The 17,552-nt window shown below is 35.4% G+C and overlaps 1 protein-coding gene across 1 annotated transcript; it reads left to right on the forward strand.

Annotated features, from left to right (window-relative positions):
* Positions 1 to 370: 370 nt before the first annotated feature.
* Positions 371 to 5,645, forward strand: PCOAH_00037200 (SICA antigen; the record flags this gene model as incomplete). Its single annotated transcript, XM_020060511.1, has 9 exons — positions 371 to 576; positions 734 to 747; positions 1,273 to 1,364; positions 1,514 to 2,063; positions 2,188 to 3,008; positions 3,161 to 3,686; positions 3,836 to 3,942; positions 4,113 to 4,913; positions 5,247 to 5,645. 9 exons carry the CDS (start codon positions 371 to 373, stop codon positions 5,643 to 5,645), a joined length of 3,516 nt encoding a protein of 1,171 aa, XP_019916483.1.
* Between the last annotated feature and the right edge of the window lie 11,907 nt (positions 5,646 to 17,552).

The raw sequence follows: 17,552 nt of genomic DNA on the forward strand, positions 1-17,552 counted from the left end.
GATTCTTAGGGTGGAGGTAGGAAGGGAGGGTTGTTGGGGTGGTTGGTGGAAGGAAGGTACTTCCTTAGGGAAGGAATGTTGTTAGGGGTTTGGGGGGTGGTAGGTGGGTTGAAGGGGTCTTAAGGGTGGAAGGAAGGTTGCTTTCTCTTCCTTTAGGAAGAAAAAGAAGAAGAAGAAAAAAAAAAAAAAAAAAAAAAAAAAAAAAAAGGAAAAAAAAAAGTATTCTCAGAAGAAAAGAACTTAAGGAATGAATGTATGTGTACGTTCTGTTGTACACACTATGTGTAGATACTTTGTTAAGTGCTATTTTCCATTTAGTAAGTAACGATTCCATTCATTGAATAAATAGTGGTTAAAAGGAAAAAAGAAAATGGCTCCACAGAAGAGTGAATTTGAACAACAACATACAAAGGTAGAGGACAAAGAGGAACATGGTGGACGTGGTGCGCCTCGAGCACGGAGTGCAGAAGGTCCAGCAAACCATGAAGTTAACAAAGTTCGTGGACGTCGGAAGAGAGACACTATAATAACTCTCGGAAAAGACGGAATAACCGGAAGGACTGTTCCAAGTGAAGGGTATGGTTATGATTACAATTATTTATATATATATGTACACATATATATAACGATATATATATATGCTTTAAAAAAGTAGTTGTACGAAAGAAAAAGAAAGGAAAAAAAGAAGTACTGTTTTTTTCTCAACTTTTTTTTCCGTCCTTCCTTCCTGTAGGCAAATAACAGAGGGTAAACATTTAATTCTGAAATTCAGTGGAACGGGGACCTAAACCACCCCTAACAATCCACCATCACTACCACCACCATAAAGGAGGGTTGGTGGAAGGAAGGTTGTTAGGTGGTTGGGTAGAAGGAAGGTTGTTAGGTGGTTGGGTAGAAGGAAGGTTGTTAGGTGGTTGGGTAGAAGGAAGGTTGTTAGGAGTGGTTGGCGGAAGGAAGGGTTGTTAGGTGGTTGGCGGAAGGAAGGGTTGTTAGGTGGTTGGCGGAAGGAAGGGTTGTTAGGTGGTTGGCGGAAGAAAGGGTTGTTAGGTGGGTGGTAGATTTACTGTTAGGTGGTAGGGTGGTAGGTGGTTTGTAAGGTGGTAGGTGGGTTGTAAGGTGGTAGGTGGGTTGTTAGGTGGTAGGTGGATGGTGTGGTGGGTTGTTGTGGTGGTTGAGGTCCCCCTTCCACACTGTACTACAATTTTACCATTCTTCCATTACCTTAGTACTATTTATTCCTACCTCACAGTTTTGTTCCCGCTTTTCTTGCAGAAGTTACGTGTACAGACAATGACTTACAGAGTCGCTTAAAGGATGTAATAGATAAGTGGCATAAGGACAAGGGAAGGGCAGAAAAAAACTGGGTAAGGGTTGTTACCGTTCATTATGATCGGAGGCAGCACAAATAGACATAAAGAAATGTATATTATTGAAACGAAGAATGAATGAACTTCCCGTGTAGGTATAAATTGTATATACATGTTCCATGTTTCTCCTTCTTCTTTATTGGCAGAAAAAAGTGTGGGAAGAATTCGAGAATAGAATCAATCCACTCTCTAAAGACATATCGGACAATAAAGCAAGTATGGCCTCTTATTGTAATGGCCCTAAGGAAAAAGGCACTACGTGGACAGAAGCTGATAAGAACGCGTGTATGCTCATCACTGCAGGATTAAAACATATCTACGAAATTAAAGAGGACACGGGGAAAGAGGGCGATCAGGCCAGAAAGAATAATAGAAAATTTAAGGCCACTGCGGCATGTATCATATTAAATGAACTTATAACGAAATTGAAGGAGAAGGCTAATTCCTGTACCCAGAAGATAAGCATAGAGAAAGGCATAGAACAAGCCTTTAAGGTCAGTCCGCAAATTAAGGAAACTGCATGCCCGAATGATCGAGGCTGTTTTGAGTGCACACAGGGGGACTACTCAGACTGTAAAATGAACAACGACCGAGTGGGAGAGAAATTAAAGCAGAAATTCGATAGAGACGAAAAAATAAAAGAAGCACTCGGAGACATATATCCACCTTCCAACCCCACCTCCACTTCTGGAACAGGTTATACAAAGAAAAAACCCGAGAAGGGCAACGGGGAAGGAACAAAAAGACACCAACGTTTTTTTCATCATGATCTTCTTTCCACTCACCACCACCATAACAACCTTCCTTCTGTTCTTTACAGCCACTATTGGGGAATGGTTTACACAGTTTTCCACTAATGTAACAGATAAAGACCAAAACCAGTATGACGAGCTGTATGGTATGTTAGCATTATGCAAGCCTGAAGAGGATACTGTGCCTAATGACAAAGTAGACCTGAACAATTATGAAGGGTTTTGTAGAATTATGATGAAAAACATAATGTTAGTTACAGGCGTTCCAAAGGAATATAAAAACGAAGACGGGAAAACACCATGTGAGAAGAAAGTGAAAAATATTCCCTTATGTGATTTATTAAAAGTTTGGATGTGGTATATGCGATGGTTCTGTGTCCCTAAGGACGTCATAGAACAGGCCCTTAGCCGAGTTAATACTGTAAGGAAAACATTAAATGAAAATGTGAAGTATGTGAAATGTACTTATGATGATGCACTTAACATTCCTTACGGGGGTGGAACAAATATGGTAGGTGAAGAGTACGAACTATTTGACACAAGTGCGTTGTATACTATGATGGAAGCATTAACTGAGAAAACTTGGTGCGAAGATGGTCAATGGATATACAGGAAAAAGGCGCTTGAGGGTCCAGATCTGGCACGCAGTGATCCAGGGAAGGGGAATCAAGTGCTTGGTGGTAATGACAACCTGGACAAAATGAAAGAAATTGTTCACCAAATTAACAAAGTTTTAATACAGGAGGAAAAGGCAGCATCCCCAAAGAAAACACCCAAGTCACCCTCCTCCGAAGGTGAAGACTGCACCAAGAAATCTAATTTATGTGAACGCGTAACATGCGTAACAACGCAGTATCCTAAAGACAAAGGAGGGGAGAAATCGAACTGGGTAAATGGACAATGTTGTCCACTGTAGTTAGGGACAACATACTCAGTATATAGACAAATCTATATATGTTCATGTAAGAATGAAATGGCGTTCCATATGGGACCACAAAAAATATATATATATATGCTCCTCCCCTTCTTTTGCGTATTTAGAATCAAATGTGGGATGACATCAAAAGTAGGGTGGATCCACTTGAAAAAGCCATGTCTAAGGAAGACCCCAACACAGACAAGTATTGTAAGGGCACAGAATGGAAAGGTAATACAGGGACTTTTGCAGAAATAGAAGCATGCAAGCTCATTACTAGAGGCTTGAAGCATATATACGAGATTCCACAGGATTCAAGCAACCAGGAGCATGAGAAAATAAATAACCAGTTATTTAAAAGGACCATGGCATGTGTCCTACTAAATGCATATGCAGATAAATTGGAATCCGAACTCAAATCTACGTGTCCTGTTGAGGCCGGCATTAACAAAGCTTTTGGTGCCACTTCACGAATTAAGGATGGAATTGATATATGTAAGGATAAGAATAATTGTGTTGAATGTAAAAGGGATAAGAATTATGAAAGTTGTATGGTAGGCGACGATGAGGAAAATAAAACCAAATTAGGAGACAAAATAAAACCGATGTTAGACAGTGATCATAAAATAGAAAAAATCCTGGAAGAAATATGTAAGGAAAAAATATGCCCATAAAGACTGAAGAGAGTCTGCAAAAAGGGCACAACCACCTAACAACCCACCTACCACCATCACCGCTGTGTACCATCACATTCAACTACTACTTATTCCTTCACTTTGTTTGCTCCTCCCTTTCTATAGGTAAAGACTGCAACAAGGTTAAGGGCCTATGTGATCGTACAAAGTGCGTGACAATTAATTGGTTTAGGGACAGATTAACTAATGGGGGGAGTGGAACACAGCACTGGGTAAGTGAGAAACAATACTGTCTATTTTAGTTAAAGTCACTCCAACGGACCATTTACCTTATACATATGACAAAAAAAGGGGAGGGGTGAGACAACCGTAAATCATGCACGTACTTAAAATATATATACATATATGTCCCGTTCCTTCTGCCTTCCTTTCAATTGTGCAGTGTCAATTTTGGAATAATGACGTCAAGCGGGAATTGGATAAACTCTCCAAGGCCATAATTAAAGAAGAGAAAAATGATAACCCCTTATGTAATAACATTAATGGAAGGAACACAGCAACTGAAGCAGAACAAAAGGCATGTAATTTTATTGTTAGGGGCATAGAGTATATATACAGCATTAAGGAAGATCAGAATACTAATTACGCAAACCAGAAGAAAAATAACAGAATATTTGGACAAACTGTGGGGTGCATCTTCTTGAACGCTTATGCAGATCTCCTTATTACCAAGTCGAAGGAAGGTAATTGCCCCATCATAGAGGAAAAAATACAAAAATTTTTTGAGGATGGAAATAAAAGGAAGGATGATTGGTGTGAAGAAAAAAGGAGTGGTAATGGTAATGAATGTGTTAAATGTGAAAGGGATACAAGTTATGCAACGTGCACACTAGAAGTAGAAGAAACACTGTTGAATAAGGGACCAGGTGAAGAATGCAAAAATCACAGAAACAATATAAAAAATAAGTTGGATGATATGCTGGACAATGATAAAACAGGACTAAAGCAAACTTTGAATGATATAACTACTATTTGTAAACCCAAACCTGCCGCCCCTCCCCCAGCTCCTCCATCTGCTCCTTCTGAGGCTGAGAATGGACGAGGTGGCGGAGTAGGTGAAGCTGATTTAAAATCACCCAAGGCTGCTAAACTTACTAGCAAGAACGACAACCCCGTCCTTCCTTATTTCCCTCTTGCTCCTGCTGTGCTTGGTATTTCTATTATGAGCTACTTACTTTGGAAGGTAAGAGAAAAAAAGAAAAAAAAAGCAGAAAAAGAAAAAGGAAAAAGGAAAAAGGAAAAAGAAAAAAAGGAAAAGAAAAGGAAAGAATGAATCAACGAGTGAGTGTAGGATTTCGCATTTTAGGCTGTGAGTGTGTAGGATTTTCGCATTTTAGGGATTGCATGTACGATTTTATCATTTAGCGGGTGTGTATGTAGGATTTCGCATTTAAGGGGTGTTTGTAGAATTTTGCAGTTGGGTTTGAAGTAGTAATTACTGTTGCATGTGAACAAACATTTCGCATCCCTATTAAAAAAACATTTTTTTCCCTTTTTTTTTTTTTTTTTTTTTTAGTACTTTGGTATGCTTCGTAAGACCAGAAAACGTTACAGGAGAGCTTATCAAATACGTGGTCCCTCCATGGAACAGCAGATTATTGACCATGTGGACCGGGATGGTCCACATGCATATACCTTAGTAAAGGAACGCAAACCTCGTTCTAAGCATATAAAAAGGAGGAGAAAACGGCTTCCTGGTGGTCGTCGGCGTGCTGGTCGCCGCATGATTATTGATATTCATTTAGAAGTCTTAGACGAATATCAAAAAGGGGATGTTGCATTAACGAAGGAAGACTTTTTTGAAATTGTGGTTCAAGAATTTATGGGAAGCAAATTCATAAAGGAAGAGAAGGTTGCAAGTCCTGATTGCGGGTTTAGGGAGGATAGACTTTGTTCCAAAGGAAGATGTTCCTAGGGAACAGGTTCATAGTTCAGATTCCGGGTTTAGGGAAGGAAGACCTTGTTCCTAAGGAAGGTGTTCCTAAGGAACAGGTTCCAAGTTGAGATTCTGAGTTTAGGGACGAGGACTTTGTTCCTAAGGAACAGATTCCATGTTCAGATTCCGGGTTTTAGGGTGTAGTATAAATATTTTTCTTTTCTTTTTTTTTTTTTTTTTTTTGTGTTGTGTGAAAGTGCTTACATGTTCATGTGTAAGAAATATAAGCCGGGAATAAAAAAAAATTTTCTTCCCTTCACTTTATTTTGATTTGTTTGGTAAAATTTTTTTTTTTATTGAAGAATTAAAAAATGCTTATTCATTCTGTTACAAAAATTTTGACTTCATAAATATTTTTTGTTTTAACCATTTTTATTTTCCTTTCTTTCTAAGGTCCAATTGTGGACATTTGAAAAGTGTGTTTAAAATTATTCGCGGGGTTCGCAAAGGCTCGCGTAGGTCCGCAAAAAAAATAAAGTGTCTTAAAAAAAGAGTGTGTTCTTACAAAAGAAAGAAAGGAATTGTTTACACAATTACACAAATTTTGAACCATGTCACACATGTGTGTGTATACGAAAAGGAATCTATATTTTAAGGACAAACACTGGCACAACAACAAAAAAAGAAAGAAAAAAAAAAAGGTGGAAAAGAAGAAATATAATCCTGCTTTGGAACTGTATGAACTCCGTCGTTATTTATGTCCTCCAAAGGAGGACATTGCACACTGTTTACAATTAACGGAAGGGAAATTTATTCATTCAATATTCCATGTGATGTTACATTACATACGTTTATAACTAATGTTCTTGCCCCTCCTATTATTACTTCTTCCTCTGGATGTTGGTAGCCCACCACCAAATACGGATGATTCATCCGCAGAACCAATGGTTGAGGCACCTTCTGTGGAATATTCTGTTAAGGTGTCGTCCTCAGTTAGTGTTCCAAAGTTAGAACTAGCCGATCTTCTTTTTCTTCTTTTTGGGGAGACGGTGCCACCTATTCCAGAAAATAAATTGGTATACTGAGGAAAGAAGGAAACGAAAGAAGGAAAGAAGGAAGAAAGGGAAAGGAGGTGAGCACATATGTGTGTACAGAATATATGTATATTACTGCTCACTTTATTTTAGCATTCATTTTTTAATAGACATGAAAATAAAATAACTAATATATATATGTTTCTACTCATAATTGTCCATTATAATTACAATTGTAATTATAGGCGTAATTATAATTATATTTGTTCATTATAATTATGTAGTATTACTTTATATAAAAAGAAAAGAACTCCTGGTATTCCTATTGCTGCAAGTCCACCAGATATAGCAGCAGGTGCGACACCAGCATTTCCACCAGCTTGGGAAGCTGTAGAACCGGAACCAGAAGAACCTGGGTTCCATGTTCCCGTGGAACCTGGTCTTGGACTACCAGTGTTCTGGTTTCCCGTGGAACCGGTACCAGAAGAACCTGGGTTCCAAGTTCCAGTACTACCAGGACCAGAGGAACCAGGAGACTGGTGTCCAGTACTACCAGGTCCAGAGGAACCTGGGTTCCAGGTGCATGTTAGTTCCGGTACTTTGTGCTTTTCACAATTGATGTGGTTCTGCTTAAATTTTGTACAATATTCATTATCATTATTCTTACAAGTTTGGCATACCCATTCATATTTTGACTGAGCATTTGTACGATTTGCTCCATAATTTAAATTGCCCGTATAATTACTACACTCCTTCTTATCCTTTAAAGCTTTAATGTTATATTCGTAATCAAATAAATGTTTCGGGTATTCGAAGAAGAGCTTAGTAATTTTGGGGTATATATAAGTGCACTCATTGCTTTCCCTATCCCCAAGTGGGAATTTCCATAGTGCTTTGTAAATCTCGTCCATAGCATCCCCAAAATTTTTACCTTCAGGAAATTTTTTCTTTATTTCATTACATATCCAGAAGAACAAGAAATAACAGGGTGTATTATCATCTGACGACTTATTTTTTTCATTCATCCAACATGCATAACAGTAGTTTTGCAGAATTTCATTGGCCAAATTCCCCTTTTCCTCTGTGTACATTTGTAATGTTTCCTCCAGTTTAGTCTTTATGCTTTCCTCCTCCTTATTCTTTCCATAAAGTACTTCACACCCTAGAGGTGCGTCGAATAGAGAATATACTGCATCTGAGGGTAACATCTTTGAATCTGAATTACCACCCTACAAAATGTGTAATTAAAGGAAAAAATATATAGAATATATATGTGGACACACACTCCTATGTGCCTCCTTACATATACATATGTATATACATATATACACACATATATACATATATGTCCATATATATATACATAGAGCATTATATGCGTGTCTTATTAAACCGTATATTTTGAACATGCACTTTGAACATATATGTATATATATAAAACTTACGGCCACTTCTTCTGCCACGTCTGACAAGGATGTAAATCCTGTTATATGTATAGATTCACATTTTGATTTCAGGTCCTTGGGATCTTTGCCATCATTAAATATTTTATCCACCTTTGTGCAGTATGTATCCCTCCGTCCACCTAAGCACGGTGTTCTTACTAAATCATATACTGAAATAATTCCACTGAGGTATTTGGAATATTTTCCCCCGCAGCTGCCTTCAGTATTTTGTAAATATTGGTCTATAGTTTCATAGTTGTACCAATAGTCGAATACGGCTTTTCTTTGTTGGAAATCATGGTAGCTGCTTCTATGGTCCTCAGCTTCACACTTTTTTACTTGGAATGACGTTTTTAGCGCTGCATATATTTCACTCAGTGCTTTCTGAAAATCATTCTTCTTCCCCAATTCCTCATATACTATTTCTCCTAACCAATAATAGAAGAAGTTGAAGCGTTCATCATAGTACTGACTATGCTTCTCGTTCATTCCTTGGCTTACATAATACCAGGCATATCCAATCTTCCTCATACACTCAACCTTTCTGTGATACTCCGGCAGCGCCATTAACACATTATTTGCGGGTAAAACGGCATTATGATCACTGACATATAGCGTCTGGCTGGAGTCGAAATCAGTATACGCTTGATATGAAGGTAACTTACCCAAACATGCATCCTACAAAAAAAAAAAAAAAAAAATATACAATTAGTAAAACATGTATACCAGTATATTTCCACTCATATGACACAATGAATACTATATGTACATACTACTTTCTCTGTAAATACTTTTTCCAATAGTGAAAATGTGAATAGTATTATTCTTTTACCATTTGTGTTTTTATGTATGTATATGTATATATTCCTTTGTATACAATGATTTTTTGTATTAAAAATGTACGCTGTTTCTTCCTATATATTTTTATATATATAATGAATAATTCAAGATAATCATACATATTCCACAACTTCCACTAATGAATAGTTACTATACTTTTACTTTCCCCCAGTTGTGCGCGCATATTTTCATGCTGGCTCCCAAAAAAATGTGTCAACATATATATATATTCTTAACTTATCCTTAATTGTTTTTTTTTTATAAAAAAAATATTAATGAAATAACTTCTAACAAGCATTGTGTAATACATATATATGCTCTATATATACATATATGTGTATATGTATATATGTATGTATATATACATAGTACCCCCATCTCCTTCCCCTTCCCTTTTTTCATGGATGATCATTTTTAAAACAAAAATATATTATCATTTTTATAACAAAATATATATTATCATTTTTATAACAAATATATATTATCATTTTAATAACAAAAATATATTATCATTTTAATAACAAAAATAAGTTTTCATTTAATAAATAAATAAGTTTTTTCGTTCCTTCCTACCCATGTATATATTTTTTTTTTTTTTTTTACAAGTTTTTATTTTTGTGTAATTGCTTTTTTTCCTTCTTTTTTTTCCCACAAGTTGTTATCTTCATAATTCTTTTCCCTGTTTGTATTTTTGTTTTTTTCTTAGAAGGAATATAGAAAAGGAAAGAAAAATTAGAAATATTAGAAAAAAAAGAAGAAAAACGAAAAATTAAAAAATAAAGCGAAATAGGAAAGAGAATATCGGAAATAAAAAAAAAAGGAGGAAAGCCTATTCTGCCTTTTATATACTTTTTTACACTTTGCGCGCTTACTTTTTTTTTATCACGCCCGGCCCACCCCCCTAGGAAGAGGGGGTCAGGGGGTCAGAGGAACGCATTAAATTCGGTGGTAACTTACATTTTGGTGATTTTGTCCCCTTCTTCGTGATGGATGCTGTTGTTGTAGTCTACTATTTCGTGTTCGCACTGTTCTGGTAGATGGTGGTGGTGGTGCATTATATTCTGATGGTGTTGAATATTCTGTTCCATCATCGTCATCATCATCATCCATTGTTTGGGAAGCACGTTCTGTGGTAGAGTCGTCCAATTGTTTTTGTTTTTGTTGTCGGGATGTCGATCTTTTCCTTCTTGTGTTTCTTTAATTATTATGTCCAAAGAGGGTGTTTTTTATTCCAGAAGGTAGAAGATCATACTGAAATAAGAAGGGGTATGAGGGAAGTAAGGTTGTGTTAGGTGGGTGTTAGGTGGGTGGTAGGTGGGTTGTTATGGTGGTAGGGTAGTAGGCGGGTTGTTAGGCGTCGTTGGTGGCAGGAATGTTGTTAGGGAGGTTGGTGATAGCTGGGTGGTTAGGTTGGTAGGTGGAAGGAAGGAGGTGAAGGAAAGAAGGAATAAGGTAGAATAAGAAAAAGAGAAGGAAGGAAAGAAGGAATAAGAAGGAAAAAGAAGTAAAGAAGAAATAAGGAGGAAAGAAGGAACAAAGGAAACAAAGGAATGAAGGAAAGAAAAGAATGGAGGAAAGAAGTGTCTAAGGAAGGAAGGAAAGGATGGGTCTAAGGGAGGAAGAGGAAAGGAGGGTCTAAAGAAGTAAAGGAATGTCTAAGGAAGGAGGAAGGAAAGAAAAGGTAAGAGGGAATAAGTAGGAAGATAGGAGGAACGAGGAAGAACATCTGGTTACCCATTTTTATAATATTCCTTTCCTATGCAATAGAGAATTTCATTGTTATTTTTTTCATTTCTTTTTCGGTATGTATACTATAAATAAATCACTTACATGCAATATGTGCATATTATATATTATATGTTATTTGAGCACTATCCACCTTTCCTTCCTTTTTCTTTTATATGTGCACATGCATATGCACATTCCTATTTAATAAACAGAGCTCAGTTATAAAACAAATGAAAAAAAGAATGGCGGTACAGTTTTTAAAAATTATATTAACCATTAAAAAGGAAAGAACGAAAAAAAGAAAGGAAGGAACGAAGGAAGGTATGTAAGTAAGGGTGTGGAAGGAAACGGGGGGTGTAAGGGGATGGGGGTGCATATGCAACATACTTCCCTTTTTTTCCCTTTTTCTCCTCTTTATGTGCTAAGAACAAATTTACAACATTTCCCCCTTTCCATTTGCTCATACTCTCAATTGTTTATTTGGATTAAATTCCTTCATACGTACATTTTTACATTCACATATTTATTCGTTTAATCCATTCGTATTCATTCCATTCGTTTATTCCATTTGTTTAATCCATTCGTCTAATCCATTCGTTAACCATTTGTAGCCATTAGTCATCCATTCGTTCATTCCACATTCGTGTCCATTCGTTATCCATTCCTTTAATCCATTCGTATTCATTCCATTCGTCTAATCCATTCGTTCATTCCATTCGTAGTTATTCCATTCGTCTAATCCGTTCGTTCATTCCATTCGTATTCATTATAATCAGAGTTTAGGGTTAGAGTTTTCAGATATATATACACATATATGTGTACTTACATATATATATATACATACATATATATATGTGTGTACATATATTGATGTGTATATATTCACTATGAGTGAAGTAGTAATGGTTGGTGTTGTTTTACACTTGAGAACGGTTTGATGTTTTCATTATTTTTCCTTTAGGGAAGGACATTTTTTTATTATGTTCTTCTTTTTTTTTTAAAACAATAAAAGCATAATAATGCGAAGAACAATACAAGTATTATAAATAAGTAAAGCCCAATAATAAACATCCAATAGGTGGGTGAGGAAGGAGAGTCCTTTGTAAGGAAAGTAAGTTCACGCACAATTACTGCAGCTATTGGGAAAGCAGTTGATATAAGTAGTACTAGTGGTAACGAAGGCCTTTTCATGAATTTGGATTGCATCATTTCATGAAAAAAAATTTTGCATTTATTCCCTATTCCTCCTTTACATTGCGTTTTATTTTGTGCTTTGTTTTGTTTGTTCTGTTTAGGCGGTGGTGGTATATTTGGTTGTGTATTTTGTTTTTGTTGTTCTTTTAGATCCGTTTTTTGTTTTAATGTTGTGCTTAAACCTGCTCTTGAGTTGTTATTCCTTTCAGTGCTTGTATTCCAATTTGTGCCTCGCACACCTACCTTAATAAGTAAAAAGAAAAAAAAGTGCATTTAGAACTTAAAAAGCACATATAAAGGTATTACCATTAAAAAAGAAAGGAAGGGTTGCAAGGAAGGAGGAAGGGAAGGATGTTCCCTTCCCTTCCACCTCCTTCCCCCTTCCTTTCACTCCTAACAACTTTCTTTCCACCCACACTCTTTCCTTCACTCAGGAAAAAAAAGGGGGGAAAAAATTTTCCTTCCTTCTCTAATTTTAGTGAAAAAATGGAGTGAAAATATGGAGTGAAAATATGGAGTGAAAATATGGAGTGAAAATATGGAGTGAAAATATGGAGTGAAAATATGGAGTGAAAATATGGAGTGAAAAAATGTTCATTTAGAATCATAATAAAAATGTATGTGTGCGCATCAAATTATAAAAAAAATTTAACATCTGCTATCTTACGTAGTTGGGATATTGCGTCCAGTGGAAGTAGAGTATGGCGAAGCTGAGGAGTAGTGAAAGTTTTGTTAAAGATATAGGTGCCATCATTTTGCTTTTGCTCCTCTTCTTTTTTGTTTTTTTTTTTTTTTAATGTGGAAAATGCTTAAAAGGCGGGGCGTGGAGCGATGTAATTTTCTTCCCTTTTTTTTTTTCTTTTCTCCTTTAATGTAGAAAAAGAATGTTTAAAATGAAAATTTTATTCTTTTCTAATTTAAATTAAATAGATTGTATGATAATTATTTTATTCTTCTTTGTGTTGAACATAGAGAATGTGTTAAATTCAATCAATTGTGTTGTACCTGTGCACGATTCAACGTTCTTTTCTATTTTGAGTGTGTATTACATATATATATATTTTAAATTAGAAATAATTTATTACAACGTACAAAAAAAAATGTATATAAGCATAGAAATAATGGTAATTTAAAAAAAAAACATTGATTTCATTATTACATAATTATATTCCTCTAAAAATTTTAAGTTCAAAGAAGTGGTGAGTGGGAGTGATTCGTATTCTTCTTTCCCTCCCTCTCTATGAAAAAAGATGTGATAGGCACTTTCCAAATGTATTGGACTTCTTTTCTGATGGTGTGCAATGGAAGGAGGAGTAGCAAATTGTGCTCACATGTAGAGTTTAGAGTTGTGCATGCTTGCATATTTGCGCTCAAAAATTTTGCTCCCTTTATTTTAGATACAACGGTGAAAAAGAAATAAAACAGTTAGGAAATGAATATGTTAGATTTCTGTGCATGTGCTCGAAGGGAATGAATCGTTGGATATATTTTTTTCGGGCTCGATAATAATAAAATGCTACGAATGCGACTAAAATAATAAGCGAAATTATTGCAGAAATTGATAATATTATAACGAAGGTTTTCGCAGATATTTGAAGTAGGGATGTACTACTATTTTACTGTATCATTGGTCTAGTGTTAGTGTGGTGGTAGGTGGGTTGTTAGGTGGTAGGGTCGTGGTTGGTGGAAGGGAATGGAATTCATTCTTCCTTCCTTTTTTATTTTTAGCTGTACAACTTTACGTTGTATAGTTGCATGTGTTTGCGTATTTGCGCTCAAAAAAAAAAATTTTTTTTTTTTTTTTTTTTTGTATTTTTTTTCTTGTATTGTTGTTCCTTCATAAGTGTTCAGATATAAAAAGGGTGAATAAGAACATAATTAGGAAAGAAACAGTTCAAAAAAAAAAAAAAAAGAACTTATCTAATATATGGAACAGAATATTGCGTCATGGAATTTGTTGCACTACTGGTTAAATTTGATGTGGCATATGTTGTTGCTGAGTCAAATGTTGAACCAAATGTGGAAGAAAAATCGTCATCTTCCCTTTCCATATTCAATCTACGTTCTATTGCACTTCTTTTTTTTCTTTTATTATTGTTCCTTCTTGCATTGCTGCTTCCTCCAAAGAAGGAGGTGTTACGTAACAAAGATGGTAAGGAAGTGTACTGAAGGAAAGGAAGGGGTGTTAAGGACATAAAAATATGTGGTGTATATACGTAACCTACACATATACATATTACTACATATATATATATATATATACATATATATAGATTTATATTTATATATATATACGTATATACATACACATTTTCAAATATATATAGTGGTTTGGGTGGTAATAATTATTACTTTATATAGGAGGAAGAAGATTGTGGGAATGCCTACTAATGTGACAACTGCACTGGAGACAGCAGCAGCTGTGCTTCCCCCATATGGGGAGGTGCTTGTACTAGTGGACTGCGCTAAACTTTCTTGGGATTCAGGATTACTTCCTTCCTCTGTGCATTTTTCTGTATTATTCAGTTTACACTGCAATTTTAATTCATGCTCATTTTTATAATTTGCATGCCACTTCCCAAATTGATTACACCATTCACCCCCATTACTTTCCTGCGTACATTTCTTCTGTATAAATTCATAGGCACACTTTACTCTCTGTAGGTATGTTTCATGTTGTTCAGGACAAGGTTTATCCCGCCCCGTACTTATTCCCGCTGTTATAGTACTTTTATCCTTTTGATAATCGAATAGTATTTTCATTTGTTTGAAAATTTCCCAGCTAATGTTGTCATTTTCGTACATAAGCTCACATTTGTTACTAACTCCTGGTGCGTTCAGTTGTTCCAATTTGTCGTATATGGCCTTTAGAACTTCCTCAAAGTTCTTACCACGTTCCTTTGCTGCTTGTACCTGATTCCCCAGCCAATAGTAAAAATAATAGCACCAATCATTACTGGGATTCGGGGGTAGCCTATTTTAGATGCATAACAGAAGGCTTTTACAATACTTTCTCCATAATCCCCAGGGACCCCATAATCCGCTAACAGACTATCCAGATCATTTCCTACTCCTACTGTACTGCACTCTTCACTTTCACTATACCGCTCAGCGTTGGTTATCTGGCAATATATTGTCTCTGCAGGTAGCTTACCTTGGCACTGATCCTATGGATGTAATTAAGAAGGAGGAATATACATCCATATATGTATGTATTACTTACTTCCCCATCATATGATAGATAAGGCGTCATGTAAAAAATATATAATACATAATATATAATTCTCCACTAGGAATAAGAAAAAAACGCATAGGAACTGTGATTCCGTTCCCCACCCCCCTTTTTTTTTTACCGCTCGTGGAGGTCTCGGTGGTGGTGCTGGAGTACACTCTAATTTTGGTAGGGTCTCACTATTGCAGTTTATACCGTCACTCATATATTTCTGTTTAAATTCGGCACAATATTCATTTTTTTTAGTCTTACATTCATTACATGACCATGAATATCCGTACTGCGGAGTCCCCTCTTCCTCCTTGCGCCCTGGAGTAATGGCATCTTTGTTACACTTCGGATTTCCTTGTAGAGCATGGTAGTTATAGTTGTAATCATAAAATTTTTTAGCCGCTTCTAAGAATTGCTTTGTACTTCCTGTGTATATATTAGTACATTTCCTTTGGTGGTGACCCTCCTTCCCCCATGGGAAATTCGCCAGTGCAGCGTAAATAGAGTCCATGGTATCCCTAAAATTTGCATTGTTCTTCCTCAATTTGTCTTTTACTTTGTCACCTATCCAGAAGTACAAAAACCAGCATGGCTTATAATAGGCTCTGCCGCGTGTGTCCTCCCTACATGAGTAGTAGTAATTCCTTACAATTGTAGTGGCTAAATTTTCATCCTTCCCTAATGCTTGGTTGCCCCACGTGCTCAATTCGCGTAACACCTCCTTCTTCACGTCCTCATTACACCCGTGCCCCTGGCGGCTCGTTTTACACATCTCCCCTCTTCCGTCGAATGCAGCGTACACTTCCTCTGAAGGTAATTTAACTGCACCTCCCTTGCCCTACAAAATATAAATGTGTATGGAAGTATAATATGTATTTTTTACTTTTTAATTTATTACCCTATGCATAAAGTGTTATATATATATATATTCAATTATGAACTGTAAAATGAGAATCATTTCCTTATGTTCTTCCCTTCCTTACACCTCCCCCGTATACTTACACCTGTCATTGTTCCGATATTGGTACTATTTTTCTTCCTTTGTATATTATATTTTATGTTAAGAACTTTATTCATACATATATGTATACATAGGGAGAATGCAGTAGAATATTTTTTTTCCTTTGGAACAGAAAAATTTTCAGCTTATGGTATTATTTTAATTCATGTTTTATTATTATGGAAAGATCTATTATATTCTGCTAATTTACATATCGTATATACTTCATATGTACAGAATACTTCCTGCTTTGCTTACATGTGCACATTGTACTCAATTATTCAGTATATAGTATATGAATTTATAAGATAAGTAGGGGAAGGAATCGACAATAAAAAAAAAAAAAAAAAAAAATGGAAAGAACAACATAAATTCTCCTTATATACTTCTTCCTTCATGTATTGTACATTATTGGAATGTACAGTTCTATTCGGAGCATTAGGTTCAAATGTGCCTAATAATTTCATCATTTTATATAAATAGAAATACAATTCCTTCCCCTTTGGAAAAAGTTTTAGTATCTATTATTAATTAATGCTTTCTTATTATTTTAAATTTTCCTATAAAGAAAAAATTTTTTGTGCATATATTTATAGTTCATACATGTGCATGGAGCACTCTACCGCCCCTTTTTTCCTTTCCTCCCTTATATGTGCGCATATTTATTAATATAAGGTAAAGATCATTCATTTATCCGAGGAATAAAGGTATGATATAATACAGAAGGAATTGTTCTCATAGAAATGCATAAAAAAAAAAGGAAGGGAGAAAAAGAAAAAAAAAAAAAAAAAAAAAAAAGAAAATCTATTTATTTTATTTATAAGAACACACACACTTCTCATAATGTATGCACTTTATTCCTTCCTTTCCCCGTTTATAGTACCTTAGTAATAATGTTCCTACTTTTTTCCTTTTTTTTAACTTTTTTTTTTTTTCAAACGTTAAAACACCCATTTTCAAAAGAGGTTAGGATTTGTTCCTTCTTCGTCCTTTTCCTTTTTTTTTTTTAAAAAATACATGAATATTTTTTTTTTAAGGAAGGGTAAGTACTCCTTTCTCTTCTTTCTTCTTCAGTTTTACGTATAATGTTAATCAAATAAAAAATTAGCCAAAAAGAAAAGGAATAAAAAAAAAAAAAACAAAGAAAGGAAGAAAGGAAGAAAGGAAGAAAGGAAGAAAGGAAGAAAGGAAGAAAGGAAGGAAAGAAGGAAGGGAAAAAAAGAAGGAATAAGGGAAAGAAAGGAAGAATGATCATTTTTGCTTCTTACATTGTATGCATTCTGTATGCGGTGTTATTTATGCTCCTTTGAAGGCAAAAATTCCTTTACAGGTCTTACATGTTCTGGTAACTAATATTTTGGCGACCTACATTCCGATGACCTGTTGTACTATTATTGGTTCTTGTTCCTGTTCTTCCCCTTCGAGACTGTACACCACCATATACTGTTGATACGTCCTCTGTTGTTGGACCTATAGTAGAAG

This window comes from Plasmodium coatneyi, chromosome 12 (genome assembly GCF_001680005.1).
Source record: "Plasmodium coatneyi strain Hackeri chromosome 12, complete sequence".
In the NCBI taxonomy this organism is placed as follows: domain Eukaryota; phylum Apicomplexa; class Aconoidasida; order Haemosporida; family Plasmodiidae; genus Plasmodium; species Plasmodium coatneyi.